This window comes from Fusarium coffeatum (assembly GCF_003316985.1).
Source record: "Fusarium coffeatum strain FIESC_28 chromosome Unknown BRIP53273_contig_45, whole genome shotgun sequence".
Lineage (NCBI taxonomy): Eukaryota > Fungi > Ascomycota > Sordariomycetes > Hypocreales > Nectriaceae > Fusarium > Fusarium coffeatum.
Window position 1 is genome coordinate 165,596 of NW_022157842.1, and position 13,931 is coordinate 179,526.

At 48.2% G+C, this 13,931-nt stretch overlaps 3 protein-coding genes across 3 annotated transcripts; 2 read left to right on the forward strand and 1 right to left on the reverse strand.

Annotated features, from left to right (window-relative positions):
• Positions 1–16: 16 nt before the first annotated feature.
• Positions 17–1,540, forward strand: FIESC28_02056 (uncharacterized protein; the record flags this gene model as incomplete). The annotated part of the gene is made up of 1 exon (XM_031156206.1): positions 17–1,540. One exon carries the CDS (start codon positions 17–19, stop codon positions 1,538–1,540), a length of 1,524 nt encoding a protein of 507 aa, XP_031019739.1.
• A 778-nt stretch (positions 1,541–2,318) lies between these two features.
• On the forward strand, positions 2,319–7,058 carry FIESC28_02057 (uncharacterized protein; the record flags this gene model as incomplete). Its single annotated transcript, XM_031156207.1, has 4 exons — positions 2,319–2,724; positions 2,776–3,857; positions 3,903–5,435; positions 5,478–7,058. The coding sequence occupies 4 exons, from the start codon at positions 2,319–2,321 to the stop codon at positions 7,056–7,058; spliced, it is 4,602 nt and encodes a 1,533-aa protein (XP_031019740.1).
• A 2,372-nt stretch (positions 7,059–9,430) lies between these two features.
• FIESC28_02058 (uncharacterized protein) lies at positions 9,431–11,839 on the reverse strand (the record flags this gene model as incomplete). Its single annotated transcript, XM_031156208.1, has 1 exon — positions 9,431–11,839. The coding sequence occupies one exon, from the start codon at positions 11,837–11,839 to the stop codon at positions 9,431–9,433; it is 2,409 nt and encodes an 802-aa protein (XP_031019741.1).
• Between the last annotated feature and the right edge of the window lie 2,092 nt (positions 11,840–13,931).

A 13,931-nucleotide genomic window follows, 5' to 3' on the forward strand; every position in this document is an offset into this window, starting at 1 on the left:
ATGGATTGTCATATGGATGCTCAACAAACAACACAGCTTCTCGCGCATCGTGAATGTGATTCTGCGCCTCGAAGATCGACAAGTCCAAGAGTTTATGGAGATATACGTTTGCGAGTATTCCGGTTGGGACAAATGGCAAAAGGAGGTGGGAAAGATTCCGCGTGAGGCACTCCAAGAGCATGCAATAGAAAAGGGGCAAACTGTCGACGAGCTTCTTGAACAGTACCGTCCTCCTTTCTGCACTGAGAAAATCACCCCTGAAGACCGAGAGACGGGGGCCATATTCTTACTCAACTTCCCGACGTTAGCTCGGCAATTTGAGGACCTCGAAGATATGCGCGGCTTCTTGCTTATGGATATCGAATGGAACTACATCCAAGATGCCATCGACAAGCAGCGCATTCCAATTCCAATCGTACTATCGGGTATCGTGGGCCGTGATGATGCTTTGGATGATACAGAGTGCAGGGATGAGAGCGCGACCGATGGTATTGGAATCACAACAGACACTGTTGCTCGGGGTGAATACCTTGTCAACTTCGATGTACTCCAGCTGGTACCGGATACTCGACCTTTCAGTCCTTTAACAGGATTACTACTCCCGCAAATGAGTCCACCTCAGACACATCACGAATTTAAAAGTGACGGGCCTGTCGGTAGTGCCGTTGTGAATGACACTCTTAGTCCATCGTTTGGACAGAGTACTCCCCCACCTACACCCTCTTCTCGACTTCGCGATATGCTTGATGAGAAGTATCGCGACTTTTTGGAGGAAGAGAAGAAGCTGGAAAACGAAAGCTCCAGCGAAGACGATGGTGAGGGAATTGGAAACATGGTCGTTCCGGAACCAGAAAAAGATGACGAGGAGTACTGTCCAAATACGAAGAGATCTTCGAAAAGGACCAGAAAGATGACCCTCAAGAAGAAAGAGAGTGACAAGATGATGGCCCAGAAGAAGAAGAAAATTGGAGGGTCCCGAAAGCAGAAGAAGCTTCAAGAAGATTCTGAAGCTGAAGAGGACAGCAATTACGCTTTCGAAGCCATCAGTAATGCCCCAAAGACACCAACGAAACGAAAAAAAGGGGTCACTGCGGGCCAGAGTGACCCCCCTTCTTCTGGTCGCATCAAGCTTATCGTCAGATCATCTCGGAAAGATACTCCAACCAAGCCAAAGGGTCACAGATCTACGGATATCATGCCTAGCGAAGACCCAACAGCAAACAGTGCAGTTTCCGCTAGCCATGCGATATCCGCCAAACATGCGGTATACGCCGCGATGTCGACAAGCGCCCATTTCGCCCAAACAGCTGTCCGTAGGAGCGGGCAAAACAACGAGACAGAGATAGCAAGGATACTCAGAAATCAGATCCAGCCAAATGAGCTCCGTGTTGCGTTTGAGAAAATCAGATCAGAAGGCGTGCAGTATGCTGATAGGGCCAGCTTTGCTTTGGTAGCAGAGAAAGCAGATTGCGCAGGGATTGCTTTTGAGGCCGACGATGCAAACGAGGTACTGACGGGAGAAAGGAAGGATAATGCGTGAGAGGTGCTTGTTTTACGGGATTTAGAGTGGACTTTTTTGATAGATCTACATGCTTGATGCTGGGAAGTCTAGGCCTTGGGATCCTCAGGGCGTCGAAGAAATGATCACCGAGAGCATACGGGACGAAACAGTTTAGTTAATTTTATGCCAGCTGAGACCCGGTCTCAGGCTACTTTATTTTGGCAGTCTGAGCCTTAGAAGACATTCCCTCTATTGCCCACCTGGGAGATGTCCGTTTGTGCTTGCCATCTACCTGGCCAAAGTTTTGTTTCATGCAGAAGGAACAAGTGCTAACTCAGAGCCAACACAAGTGGTGACAAATGGTCTTGCGACCTGATGACAAAGAATAGAGAAGTGATACAATCTGTTGAAAACATTCGGTCTGAGTATGGTAACGTACGGCTGCAATCTGAATGTGCTTTTTCGCTTCATCGTACCAGTGTTGTGTCCATGTACCGCGCAAACCAATTGTTGATTAAAAAAAAGGTACGTAGCCTAATCTCCGCTGGTTCTTCCTTTGTGACACCAAATTTCTATAGTAAGATGCCATCTGATTCCTCCAGGTGGCAGTGGCATGCCTGCAGTTTGCACCCTCCGCTGCCAGCTGCCGCACTAAATGCGCATCTATCCGCACCGCTTTCTCCCTTTCTCCTACATCTCAGGCACCATCTTTCGTATTTATCCTCAGGGATATCCTTCACTCTTTAAGAAACATTTTCCCAGACTCGAATCTCCTTTAATTCATTATTACGCAAAGCTACCATTACGATCGCATATCATGGTCGTGCAACACGAGGATCCGTCTTCAGTGCGGCCTCCGATGGACCTGATTGCTGCCAAAAGAAGAAGAGAGTCGTCAGGGGAGGTCTGTGATCTCATCGCCGATATACCTGCTATTCCACTGGAAGAAGACTTCGACAAAGTTGACCAAAGTGATTCGGAAGATGAAGATGACCAAGGCGTTCGGTATCGCCTGATAGTCAAGCCTTCCAAAGCCAGACGCATCACCGAACGGCAGCGCGCTGGGCAAAAAGCTCTGGAAGATTTTGCAAGACAGTCTCAAGAAAACGCCTTCGCGAGTTCTAGAAAGAGGAAGAGTCATGATCACGAACCCGATCGAGAATATCAGATAGTTCTTTCCGAAAGGGCTAAGGAGAAAAACATCATCGTCGTTTTGCCTACAGGTAATCAATCCCCTCTTCTATGAGATGGTGACAGACTGCTAACAGATGCAGGTTGCGGCAAAACCAGGATTGCTGCTAATTTGCTCGTACATTGCCTTCGAGAAGAAGTAGAATCTCGCAGCGTCGGTAACCCCAAGAAAGTGGCATTCTTCTTAGTGGAAAAGGTTGCCCTTTGTGAGCAGCAATATCACGCTCTTAAGAACTCCGTGAGAGGTCATCCGATCGGTATGTTTACAGGCCACTCCAAGGGCCTGAAAAAGACCAAGAGCTACTGGGACGCTCAATTCAAAGACAATGCCGTCGTGTTCTGTACTGCCCACATTCTACTCGACTGTCTCAACAACGCCTTCATTACCATGGACCGCATCCATCTCCTCATTTTCGACGAAGCGCATCATGCAAAGAAGAAACACGATTACGCGGAGATTATGAGAAGATACTATTTCACTACTCGCAAGAGCGAAAGGCCTCGAGTTCTCGGATTGACTGCCTCCCCTGTGGATTCCAAGACTACTGACGTGAGAGAATTAGCCCGTGAACTTGAAAGAACCTTGGACAGCGAGATTGCAACACTTTCCGACAAGATGCTCATGGAAGTAATGGGATTACAGGTACAAGTTGAAGAAACAGTCAGGTACGACACTCTTGAGTTACCAGAAGAGACAAAGACGCCGCTCTGGGATTCAATCTCTAAACTCGTGTCTCGAAATGAAGCATTTGAAGCACCTCTCAGCTTTGCGAAAGAAGCATCATCGACTCTTGGCCCATGGTGTGCCGACCGGTATTGGCAGCTTTCGATCACTGAAGACGAGACAAAACGGCTTAGCGACAGGACCAAAGCGGCTTTTGTTGGTAATACAGAGCACGTATTGGCAAGACTGGATAAAGCAAGAGATGCTGTTCAGCAGATCCGAGAGGTTGTTGCAGCCCACAAGTTTGATACAGTTACCCCTGGATCCAAGGATTTATCTTCCAAGGTGAAATGTCTGCATGAAATTCTGGTTCATGCCTTCACAACTGATAATGCGACACGCTGCATTGTTTTTGTTGACCAAAGACACACAGCCTGCTTGCTTGCGGACCTTTATAACCAGGCGTCAATGGCGATCCCAGGGATGATTGCCGGGTATATGGTGAGTCCTAGGTCCCTGCTCCTAATCGTACATTAACCACGATAGATTGGATACAAAGGGGGGAGTGGCCACATTGGCAATATGTCTCTTCAAAAGCAAACTACGGCGCTCGATAATTTCACGGGAAACAGGATCAACTGCCTTTTTGCAACGTCAGTGGCAGAAGAGGGAATTGATGTACCCGAATGCGGACTTTGTGTTCGATTCGACCTCTACAGCTCAGTCATTCAGTATGTACAGTCCAAAGGACGCGCCAGGTTGAAACTTTCGCGGTTCATCACCATGTTGGAGGATGGCAACATGAAGCAAGTCCGCGTTATAAAGCAAGCATTGAGAGATGTAACAGCTGTCCAAAAGTTTTGTCTCGCACAACCTGAAGACCGCAAGGTACAAGACGAGACATGGGTTGAAGGGATGGAGGAACAGATCGAGCGGATGAGCTACCATGTGTACGAAACCAACACAGGAGCTCGTCTCACATTCCCTTCTAGCCTCGAACTGTTGGCCAGATTTGCTGCGACCTTACATACAGGTGATGGTTTAAACAGCAAAGCCGAGTATCACGTCTACAGGGTGACGACACAGTATATCGCCACTGTCCATCTCTCGCAAAACTCTCCTCTCGTCTCCCAGACAGGTTACCCACAGCGTAGCAAGATTCTGGCCAAGTGTTCTGCGGCTTTCGAAGCCTGCAAGAAACTCATTGCGGGGAGACACATCGATGAGCATCTTCAGCCCAAGTTCATAAAACAAGCCCACAAAATGCGCAATGCTCGTGTGGGAATTAGCCCGAACAAGAAGGCTGAGCATGATATGCGTGTAAGGCCCAACATTTGGAGTTCTTTGGGAGAATGGACGGACTTTTACCCGACCACAATTGTCCTCAACATGAAATCGGGACAAGAAAGAGAAAGCAGACCATTGATCCTTCTTTCTCGCAAAGCTCTTCCGCAGTTACCTTCAATCCCCTTGTTCTTCGGCAACGGACGGTCAGGTGTCGCTGAGTTGTCATGCTCACGGGAACCTCTCAGTATAACTGCACAACAAGCTGAAGGACTAGCTGCTTTCACGCTCAAGATCTTTGATGATGTTTTCAGCAAAAAGTTTGAAGCAACTCACGACCAATTTCCCTATCTTCTCGCACCTTCGGCAAAAGGCAGCCACGAAGCACTACAAATCGATTGGGATGCAGTCCGTCTCGTCAAAGAAGAAGAGTTTCTCGACTGGAATAATGCGCCAGATGATTTCTTTGTCGACAAGTTCGTAGTTGATCTCTATGATGGAGGGCGCAAACTTATTCTCAAAGGTATCGACAAGACGAAGAAGCCTTCTGATCCTACACCAGAGGGTGTACCCGAGCCGAGGTGCCGTGCTTATAGGTCTGTGGAACCAACTATCAAGGAATACAGCAACAGTTATTTTCTCGCATCCCGAAAAAGGCGGGAATGGAGAGATGACCAGCCTGTCGTTCGAGCAGAGCTCCTCTCACTACGACGAAATCTGTTGGACGAATTTCAGATCGATGAGGAAGTCAACAAAGACTGCTTCGTCATTCTGGAGCCGCTCAGTGTATCCCCTGTAAGTTATATCCTAACTTCAAAACGTATCTAACATTTTTAGCTACCGCTCGACGTTGTTTCTATGGCGCTCAAATTCCCGGCAATCATTCACAGGATAGATTCCGCTCTGATCGCTCTCGATGCGTGTGACGTTCTCGAACTCTCCATCCCACCTGCGCTAGCTCTCGAAGCAATGACCAAGGACAGCGACAACACTGATGAACATGACAAGCAACAGGTCAACTTCCAAGTTGGTATGGGTTCCAACTATGAACGGCTGGAGTTCCTCGGGGACTCCTTTCTCAAGATGGCCACCACAATCGCTATCTTTACACGAAAGCCCAAAGGCGACGAATGCCTATACCATGTTGAGCGCATGTTGCTGATTTGCAATCAAAACCTTTTCAACACTGCTGTCGACTGCAAACTCCCAGAGTATATTCGATCTCTGGCATTCGATAGACGAACCTGGTACCCCGATCTCAAACTGATCCAAGGCAAGGCTCTGAAAGCAAAGAAAAAACAAAACCTGGCCGACAAAACCATCGCAGATGTTTGTGAGGCTCTCATTGGTGCTGCGTATCTCTCGAGCAAGGATGACAAGATGAACATGGCTGTCAAAGCTGTGACACAGATGGCCCGATCGAAGCATCACTCAATGGTGGCTTTTGACGATTACTATGCCGCGTTCAAGGTTCCAGATTGGCAGAAGGCTAATTCAAACGCCAACCAACGCAGACTGGTGCAGAAGGTAGAAGAAGCCATCGGATACCTTTTCAAATCGGCGCCGTTGCTCGAAAGTGCGTTCACCCATCCGTCTTACACTTATTCCGGGAGCGTGCCACATTACCAGCGCCTCGAGTTTCTGGGAGATGCCCTCCTTGATATGGCCGTTGTCGAGTACCTATACATGAATTTTCCACTTGCGGACCCCCAGTGGTTGACTGAGCACAAAATGGCGATGGTATCCAACCATTTCTTGGGTTGTCTCTGCGTCAAGCTCAACCTACACCACCACCTTCTAGCCAATTATGCGATTTTCAGCAGCGAGATTCGAGATTATGTGATCGAACTTGAGGCAGCTGAAGAGGAGGCTCGCAAAGAAGCAGAACAAGAAGGAATTTCCATGCGCATGGACTTTTGGCGCAATATAAAACCGCCACCCAAGGCATACGCAGACTCGGTTGAGGCACTCGTCGGTGTCATGTTTGTGGACTCTAAATTCGACTATTCTGTCGTTGAGAACTTTTTTACCGAGTACATTGTCCCATACTTCGAAGACATGTCCCTCTATGATACCTTTGCAAACAAACATCCTGTTACGATTCTTACCAAGATCATGCAACAGCAGGTTGGTTGCAAAGCGTGGTCTGTGGCGTCAAAAATGAAGGTTCCGGATGCTGAACGGGGCATGGACGTTGCGACGGAGGATGATGTTATGAGTGCTTTCGTAGCACATGAAGTGGTTATCACAAGCTATGTTTCCACCAGTGGGTGGTCTGGCAAGATGAAGGCTGCGGAGCTAGCAATCGAACTGATCGAGTCTTTTGGTGGAGATATGGAAGCGGCGAGGAAGCGTCTGGGCTGCAACTGTGATATTCGGGTTGATGATGTGGAGATTGACCATGGGACGGCTGTGTAAAGGCTGCTAGGACCGCCGTGATGATTAATAGGGACATTCGGGGACAGGACTGCAGCGCATGTGTTGTTATCAGAGCGACAGTACAAAGTGGAAGGGTATTGTTTCTTAGTGTACAGAAGAGTTTCATATACTCAGGTAGCGTTGAATGATCAATTAGTTCTGTTGGTAGGATCGAATATCGGCGCAGAGTTGAAGTTAGGTTTGATGTTTATTTGATTGTGAACATAGAGCGTAATTACACTTGTAGCGTATAACAATTAAGCTAGCCCTCTTGGCCAAGTGGTAAGGCGTCGCACTCGTATGGCGAAAGCCAGAAATGACATGCGAAGATCACTGGTTCGATTCCAGTACGGGGCATACAATTATTCTTTTGCTGTTTGGCATTACCTTTTGCAATTTGTTTTGTTGTTCGTGATGGTTTTATGGTGTTGAGGATTGACGGCATGTACTTTTTGCGGCACCTGCCACGTTATGGTGCAGTCTGGGCTGGGAAGGAGCGTCGGTCACTATGGTGCCTTCCAGATTTGAGAATACATTAGATGGAATGTGTGTAGGTACCTAAATACCTGCCTATTTCTACCCTTTACATTCGACTTTCGACTATCATTCACTTTCAACAAGCAATGCTCTTAAGATTTTGACAAGAGCCTGGCATGAGTTGACCAAAATTCCAGCTCGAGTTCACACTGCCGCAGCTTTATCATGGCAAGTTATTGTTAAATGCTTCAAGGGACAGGAACTAACTTACTCAGTGCCCCTCTGAGCGCAATCTAAATCTATTCGGCTCCCTGCGAACCGTTTCTTCTGCTCGAATGAAACTGGGGACACCAACAGCTTGTTTGCGGTCGCGATCATCAAAGTGAACCAGAAGCCCCATGAAGAGAGCATAACTGCCTTCTTGGGTGTTAGTATTGCTTGGGGTCGCCCCTTAAGGCGTCATACATATACGTGGCAGCAAAAGCAGCAACAACAAACATCAGCAGCGACAACGACGCCGACAACAGTCACTCACTCACTTCCAAGGACCTCGCGCGGCCCTGCATCAGCTGCTCACCACTCCTGCGCGAATGGAACGCTGACACAAACAACCTGTTTGCATCCAAGGCGATCATCAAGATAACTAAAGACCCATGAAGAGGGCACAACTGCCCCTTTGAGTGATGTAATTCTCGGAATGGCCTCTCCAAGCATCTCGCAGATAGCAGCAACGCAGCAGCAACAACAGCAATATCAACGACAAGAGCAGCAGTAACAACGGCGATATCATCAATAGAGCCTTCTACCTTCCTTGCTACCTGCCTGGAACAATCTCTCGCTGACTGCCGGTCTGAGCTATTTAGTAGGTAGTCTCTTATGCGCGAGTGGAATGTCGGCACGAACAGCCTGCTTACGCTTGAGGCGATCATCAAATTTATCCAGGGGCCAATGAAGAGGGCACAACTGCCTTGCGAATGATTGTGAAGCCCGGGTTAGCCTCTCCGGACATCTATGCAGCAGATAGCAACAGCAACAGCAACAAAGGCGACTGATCCCGGATACAACTACATATCCTATCGAGTACCAGGCACCTACGCCCAAGCAGCAGTGACGTTCTCCCTGCCTTGCTACCTAACTGCCTTTTGGGTGATGATGATTGGACAGCCTCTCCAAGCATTTCGAAGATAGCAGCACTACAACAGCGACAACGGCGAGAACGGCGACAGCCGTAACAACACAGCAACAGCAGCAACAGTGCCCTTCTCCCTTCCTTGCTACCTCGCAGTACGACTTGATCTGCTTGGAAGAGCTTCTTCGACAGCTCCGGGCGACGCACTTCTCTCTGAAAGAGGACGGTTACTACGAGAACATCCCAGACATCGTTTCGGACTAGAAGACGCTTCGTGTCCCGGCCCATGAATCCGTTGCGGTAAACCTTTTCTCCACCTCAAACCATCTCCGCAGGCATCTTGGACTGCGTCCAAACATGTGAGCAGATACCAAGTCTCGTGCCACCCAGGCAACAACCTTGGCCACGAGGCTTATAAGACGGGAATTACAGATCAGTTCAGGAAATATTAGACCAAGCTCTTAGGCTAGCTTTGCCTACGGCCTAAAGCTCAGAAGTCAGTCCTCAATAAACTCCAGTCAAATAATCACGATGCTGTCACTTAAAGTCGCTTTAAGTCTGCATTCAGGCGAAGAAAAAAGAAAAGGTTCCATATTGGTATCGAGAGTACTATGACCCATCATGTACGAAATCCCACCCATATCCTGAAAATGCTGCCGTCGGAGACATCCTATCCAACCCATCATACGCCAAAATACATTATACAAAGAAAATCCTGTCAGGTGTCATATACCAATACATAACTCCAATCGCTTTCATATCTCATTCAATGGTCCTCGACATCTGCCGCACAAGCTTCCTCCTCTTCCTTCTGTCGTTGCTTTTTAGCCTTGATCGCCTTTCTAAGTTTTATGGCAGTCTGCATGTCCACCTTCGCATCATCAGCCTCAGTTAGGCCAAACTGGTCCCAGCCTAGTTCACGAATATCGATACCGAGATCAGCGAGCGAGACGAAGCCAGGCACTGTGGGAGCGGAAGGTATTTCATCCTCCCAATCAGAGTCAGAGTCTTGATCGTTGGAGGCTTTGGTGTGGCGGGGTGTATTAGTACTTCTGCGACTCTGTCGTGATCTTTGTTGAGATCGGTTAGGCGTCGACTTGCTGCTTCGGATGCTGGTACGACGATCGCTCTTCGTACTTATCGGACTCTTTGGTGTCTTGGGGCGCTTGGCGACAACAGGCTCGACAGGTATCTCGGGAAGGGAAGGAGGCTCAACAGAAGCCTTGAGAATGGGCACAGGTTCGAAAAGACCTGGTAGACCTGCACCGGTTCCGTAAGCGTCTTTCATAAGGAGGCCCTCTTCATTACGGCGCTTCTCCTTCCACGCGACAAAGGAGTCTACTGAGTCCTCGCTTGCATCAGAAAGGTAGAGATCCAGGTTGGTACCTTCACCAAAAGAGTGGCCGAGATCCCGCTCGATCTCTCTTCGCGAAGGAACCAGTGTATCGGAAAACTCGTCATCGCCTGCATTGTAGTAGCTGGTTTCTTCCGCTGGTTCGTTTTGTTCAGGCTCCGGATGCAATTTGATTGACGGGGGAAGAGATGCGTCAATCGATGTGCTTGGAGTGTGGTGACCCACGGATCTAGGGAAGGGATTGCTGGAGAAGCCAGAAGACATTGTTGATGGTGTGACGCATGGTTGCGCCTTAAATAGTGATGATGTTCGCACAGGGATGTGCTCGTTGATGTCGTCGAGACGCTGACTGCGGATGCTGGTCATGGTGCGAGATCGATTGAATGACTTGTCCATGGACGATGCACTGGTTGGGCGTGAAAAGTGAGGCATCTCGTTCAGAGACGTGCCTAAGCCTCCATGGTATGATTCTGGGCGTTGATTGTGCGTGTTATGGTGGCCAAGTTCATAGCTTGGTTCGAGGTATGAGGTGGACCGGTGCTCTGAAAGTCTAAACCGTGATGGTACAGTTGGGAAAGGCGCAGAGTCTTCATCGTCCTCTTCAACAGGTTCAATCTCGATATGGCCAAAACTCCTACCTCGACTTCGACCTTCGCTCGTCCTTGGCCTTGATCGTTGTACTGGTGGGGGTGATGCTGACGGTGGTGACAATTGTGGTGGCAATAGAGTTGGAGGTGATGGTGGTCTGTCATAGGAGAAGCTGGAGATGGAAGGGTGTAAGCTGAGAGGTCTTGGTTTGCGACTCTTTTCTTCTTCTTGAGGAGAAGCGAAAGCGTTGAATGATCTTCTGCGGTCTGCCTTCGATAATGTTGGTGCTCTGAGATTCGTGAGACTCGCTTTGGTGGGAGACTGGGATCGTTTTTCACGAAGATGCGACTTGCTGGTTCTTAACAAATCGTTGCCAATTGGACCAGAGTAAGATCTCCTCCAAACTGATGAATTAGACTGGGACCATTTATCCCGTTTTGTGCCGGAGTCACCATGGGGAACACCAGGATAAGGGGCGCAATCATCATCATCATCCTCTTCGTATTCACGGTCGTTAGTGGGCAACTCTAGATGACCACTACCGGAGAGTCGGTAGTAGGCCTTTGTGGCGGCGCTATTAAGGTTCAAGCCGTTATCGCCCAGATTTCTCTCGGCAACGTCTTCATCGTACTCGCGCGCACCGGTAGCCGATAGCCGTGAGCGGAAGTTTGAATGCGAAAATTCTCCCTGTGCATCAAGAACATCGATGAATGAATGGCGCTTGTCCTGAAATGAATCGGTTGAACTCTCTCGACGGTGGTGGGTTGGAATGGAGGGCACTGGAGGTGGTTTCTCAATGCGACCTCTTGAGGGTTTCTCAGGAACGCTCCAAGCTGAGTTTGAACTTCGAATACTGCGTGAAAGAGAAAGTGGCCGTGAGGCTGAAGAGTTGGCTTGGTTGGGTGCCGTTGTTGGTCTCGATTGACCGTAAAATCGAGGGACCATGGGAGGAGGTGCTATAGAATCATGGCCATAATCATCTCGTGATACCGTTGACAATTGCGCTTGGCTGCGTTTTCTGGCGGCTCGCTGCAGTTGATCCAAGACGTTGGGGCCATTGCCAGAGACTGGATATGTTCCTGGATCCTTGTCAGCAAATGTCTTGGTGTTCTGCATGTCGCATATACCTTGAATTGGTGGTATCGAAGCTACAGTCGCATTGTATGATTGACCCTTGACTGAAGCCCTCTTCGCATTCGACTTGCGGGCAAAAATATTGCTGAAGAAGCCCATGATGATGGCCGTTACCCTGCAATGCAGGTCGGCATCAAGAGAGGTGGCCCCTGGTTATGAATTAATTCCAGCAATGAAGAGAAATTAGAGCTGAGTCTCGAGGATCATTCGTAAGCATTCCGACCTGAAATGAAAAGTAAGAGGGGAGACCCAAGAAAGAAGGAAGGTACGAAGGCGTGTTTTAGTAGAAATAGAAAGTGAGAAGAGGGAGAGAAAAGAAACGAAAACGGAAGTTGGAACGTCACAATCTTTGGACTAATGCAAGCCAAACGATTGATTGAACGGGGACCAGATCCAGATTTTTGGGATCTGGGGGGGCAGTCGTTAGACTTTAAAAGATGAATGGCGAAGGCGTCTGATGGAGAGGAGAGTCATAGCATTTGATTTGGAGCTGCTATCCCTGGTTAGAGAATCTTCCGTGCAAGCTTCCACTTAACAAGATCCTTGACCGAAAACAGACAAGACACTTGGTTGAGAACAGGGGTACAGGAAACTAACAATGACGCCAACCGAGTAAAGAGGAGAAGAGATGGACCCGCGCTTAGATGCGATGCGAATGGAGATTCTAAACATGGGCTAAAAAGGAGTCGGACCCAGCCCAAGCTAGAAGAAAGTGACAGGCCACGGTCTATCTGTGCGTTAGTTTTGATACAACGAAATGACAGTCAGTCCTTGCTTGGTATTCAATTCATTCTACACCAACATGAAATATAGATTGGGTTAGACACACAATTCCTACCAAGTTACCCTTTGTCTCAAATCATCGAATCACACCCATCAACTGCTGATTGTCCCCCAGGATCCCGATCAGGGGCGTCTGACTTGCAGCGCCTACAAACTACAAATGGAAGCGCTTGGGGCATGGACCCCCCTGAACTCTAAAGCCCCCCTCCCTGGAAAAGCCCAGAACGCAAAACCAGGCTGATCGATGCAGGGACCACAACTTTGCTTCAGGGGTTTTTACTGTTACTGTCCGAGTGACACGGGAGAAATGCTGTGCACACGGGATGGCATTTCAACGGCAAGCATTAATAAATGGCCATTAAATAGCCATGGCAAAAAAAGGGAACAAAAAGTGAGGCCTCTTGTTTAGGTGTTCGTCAACCTGGGGATCATCAACGGTATTAACCGACTGACGCCATCTGGCAAACTTTTGAAACGGCGTGGCGATATTCCGAATCTGGTTTCTGATCAACATGGGTCAACTTATTTTAGGCTAACTTACGCAAGAAATGCTCAAACAAGACCTTTTACCTGACACGTACTCAGACGCATGAAGCAAATAAATGAGATATGACTACAAAGAATAATATGCGACCGGCTTAAAAACCCGCATTTCCGATATTCCCACGTCGAAACCCACGTATCTCACGGCATTACTTTTGTAGGCGAGACCGACTGCTTGGTTCGGGAATCATGTCAAATGAGGAGATAGCAAAGAACAAAGGAGTTCAAAGGAGATTCCCGTTGTGGGTTTTGTTAAAGAGTTTACAAGGCTGACCTTGCCTTACCAGGGGATGGACCCTTGGAGGTTTGTTAAGCGAAACGAAGAATGAATTGTACAGTATCCGAGTCATACATTGCGTTGCGTTGCCATTGTAACGACCGTATCAATACCATGTAACCAAACAGATCATTTGTGTTACATAGACACAGGAACGGGCCGCTGCCTGAAGAAATGATGATACCGTACCTTTCGTGTATAAATTGCCATGTGGTATTTTGTTACTCTGCTTGTGCTTGTGTTCATGCTCGTGGCTCTCACTGTAACCTTTGTAATTGACATTGTTTCACACCGATAGTTACAAAGGATCATGAGATCACTATGCAGTAGCTGATCCCAATCACCTTGTTACTAGTGCAAGACCGGTTCCGCGAAGGTATCCGAGAGTTGTTACGGTCATGTTGCGATTTGTGACAGGAACTGTGAATTCTGACCAGTACCATTTTGCTTTTCCCTACCGTCAATGATGTTTCATGTAGGATTTGTTTCTTCCAGCACGTGGTCAACTGTTACGTTGTCCTCACTTTGCTTTTTTTCTACACCGTTATGGTCTCTGATGCGTGTCATTTGACAAACGCTGAAGCTAAA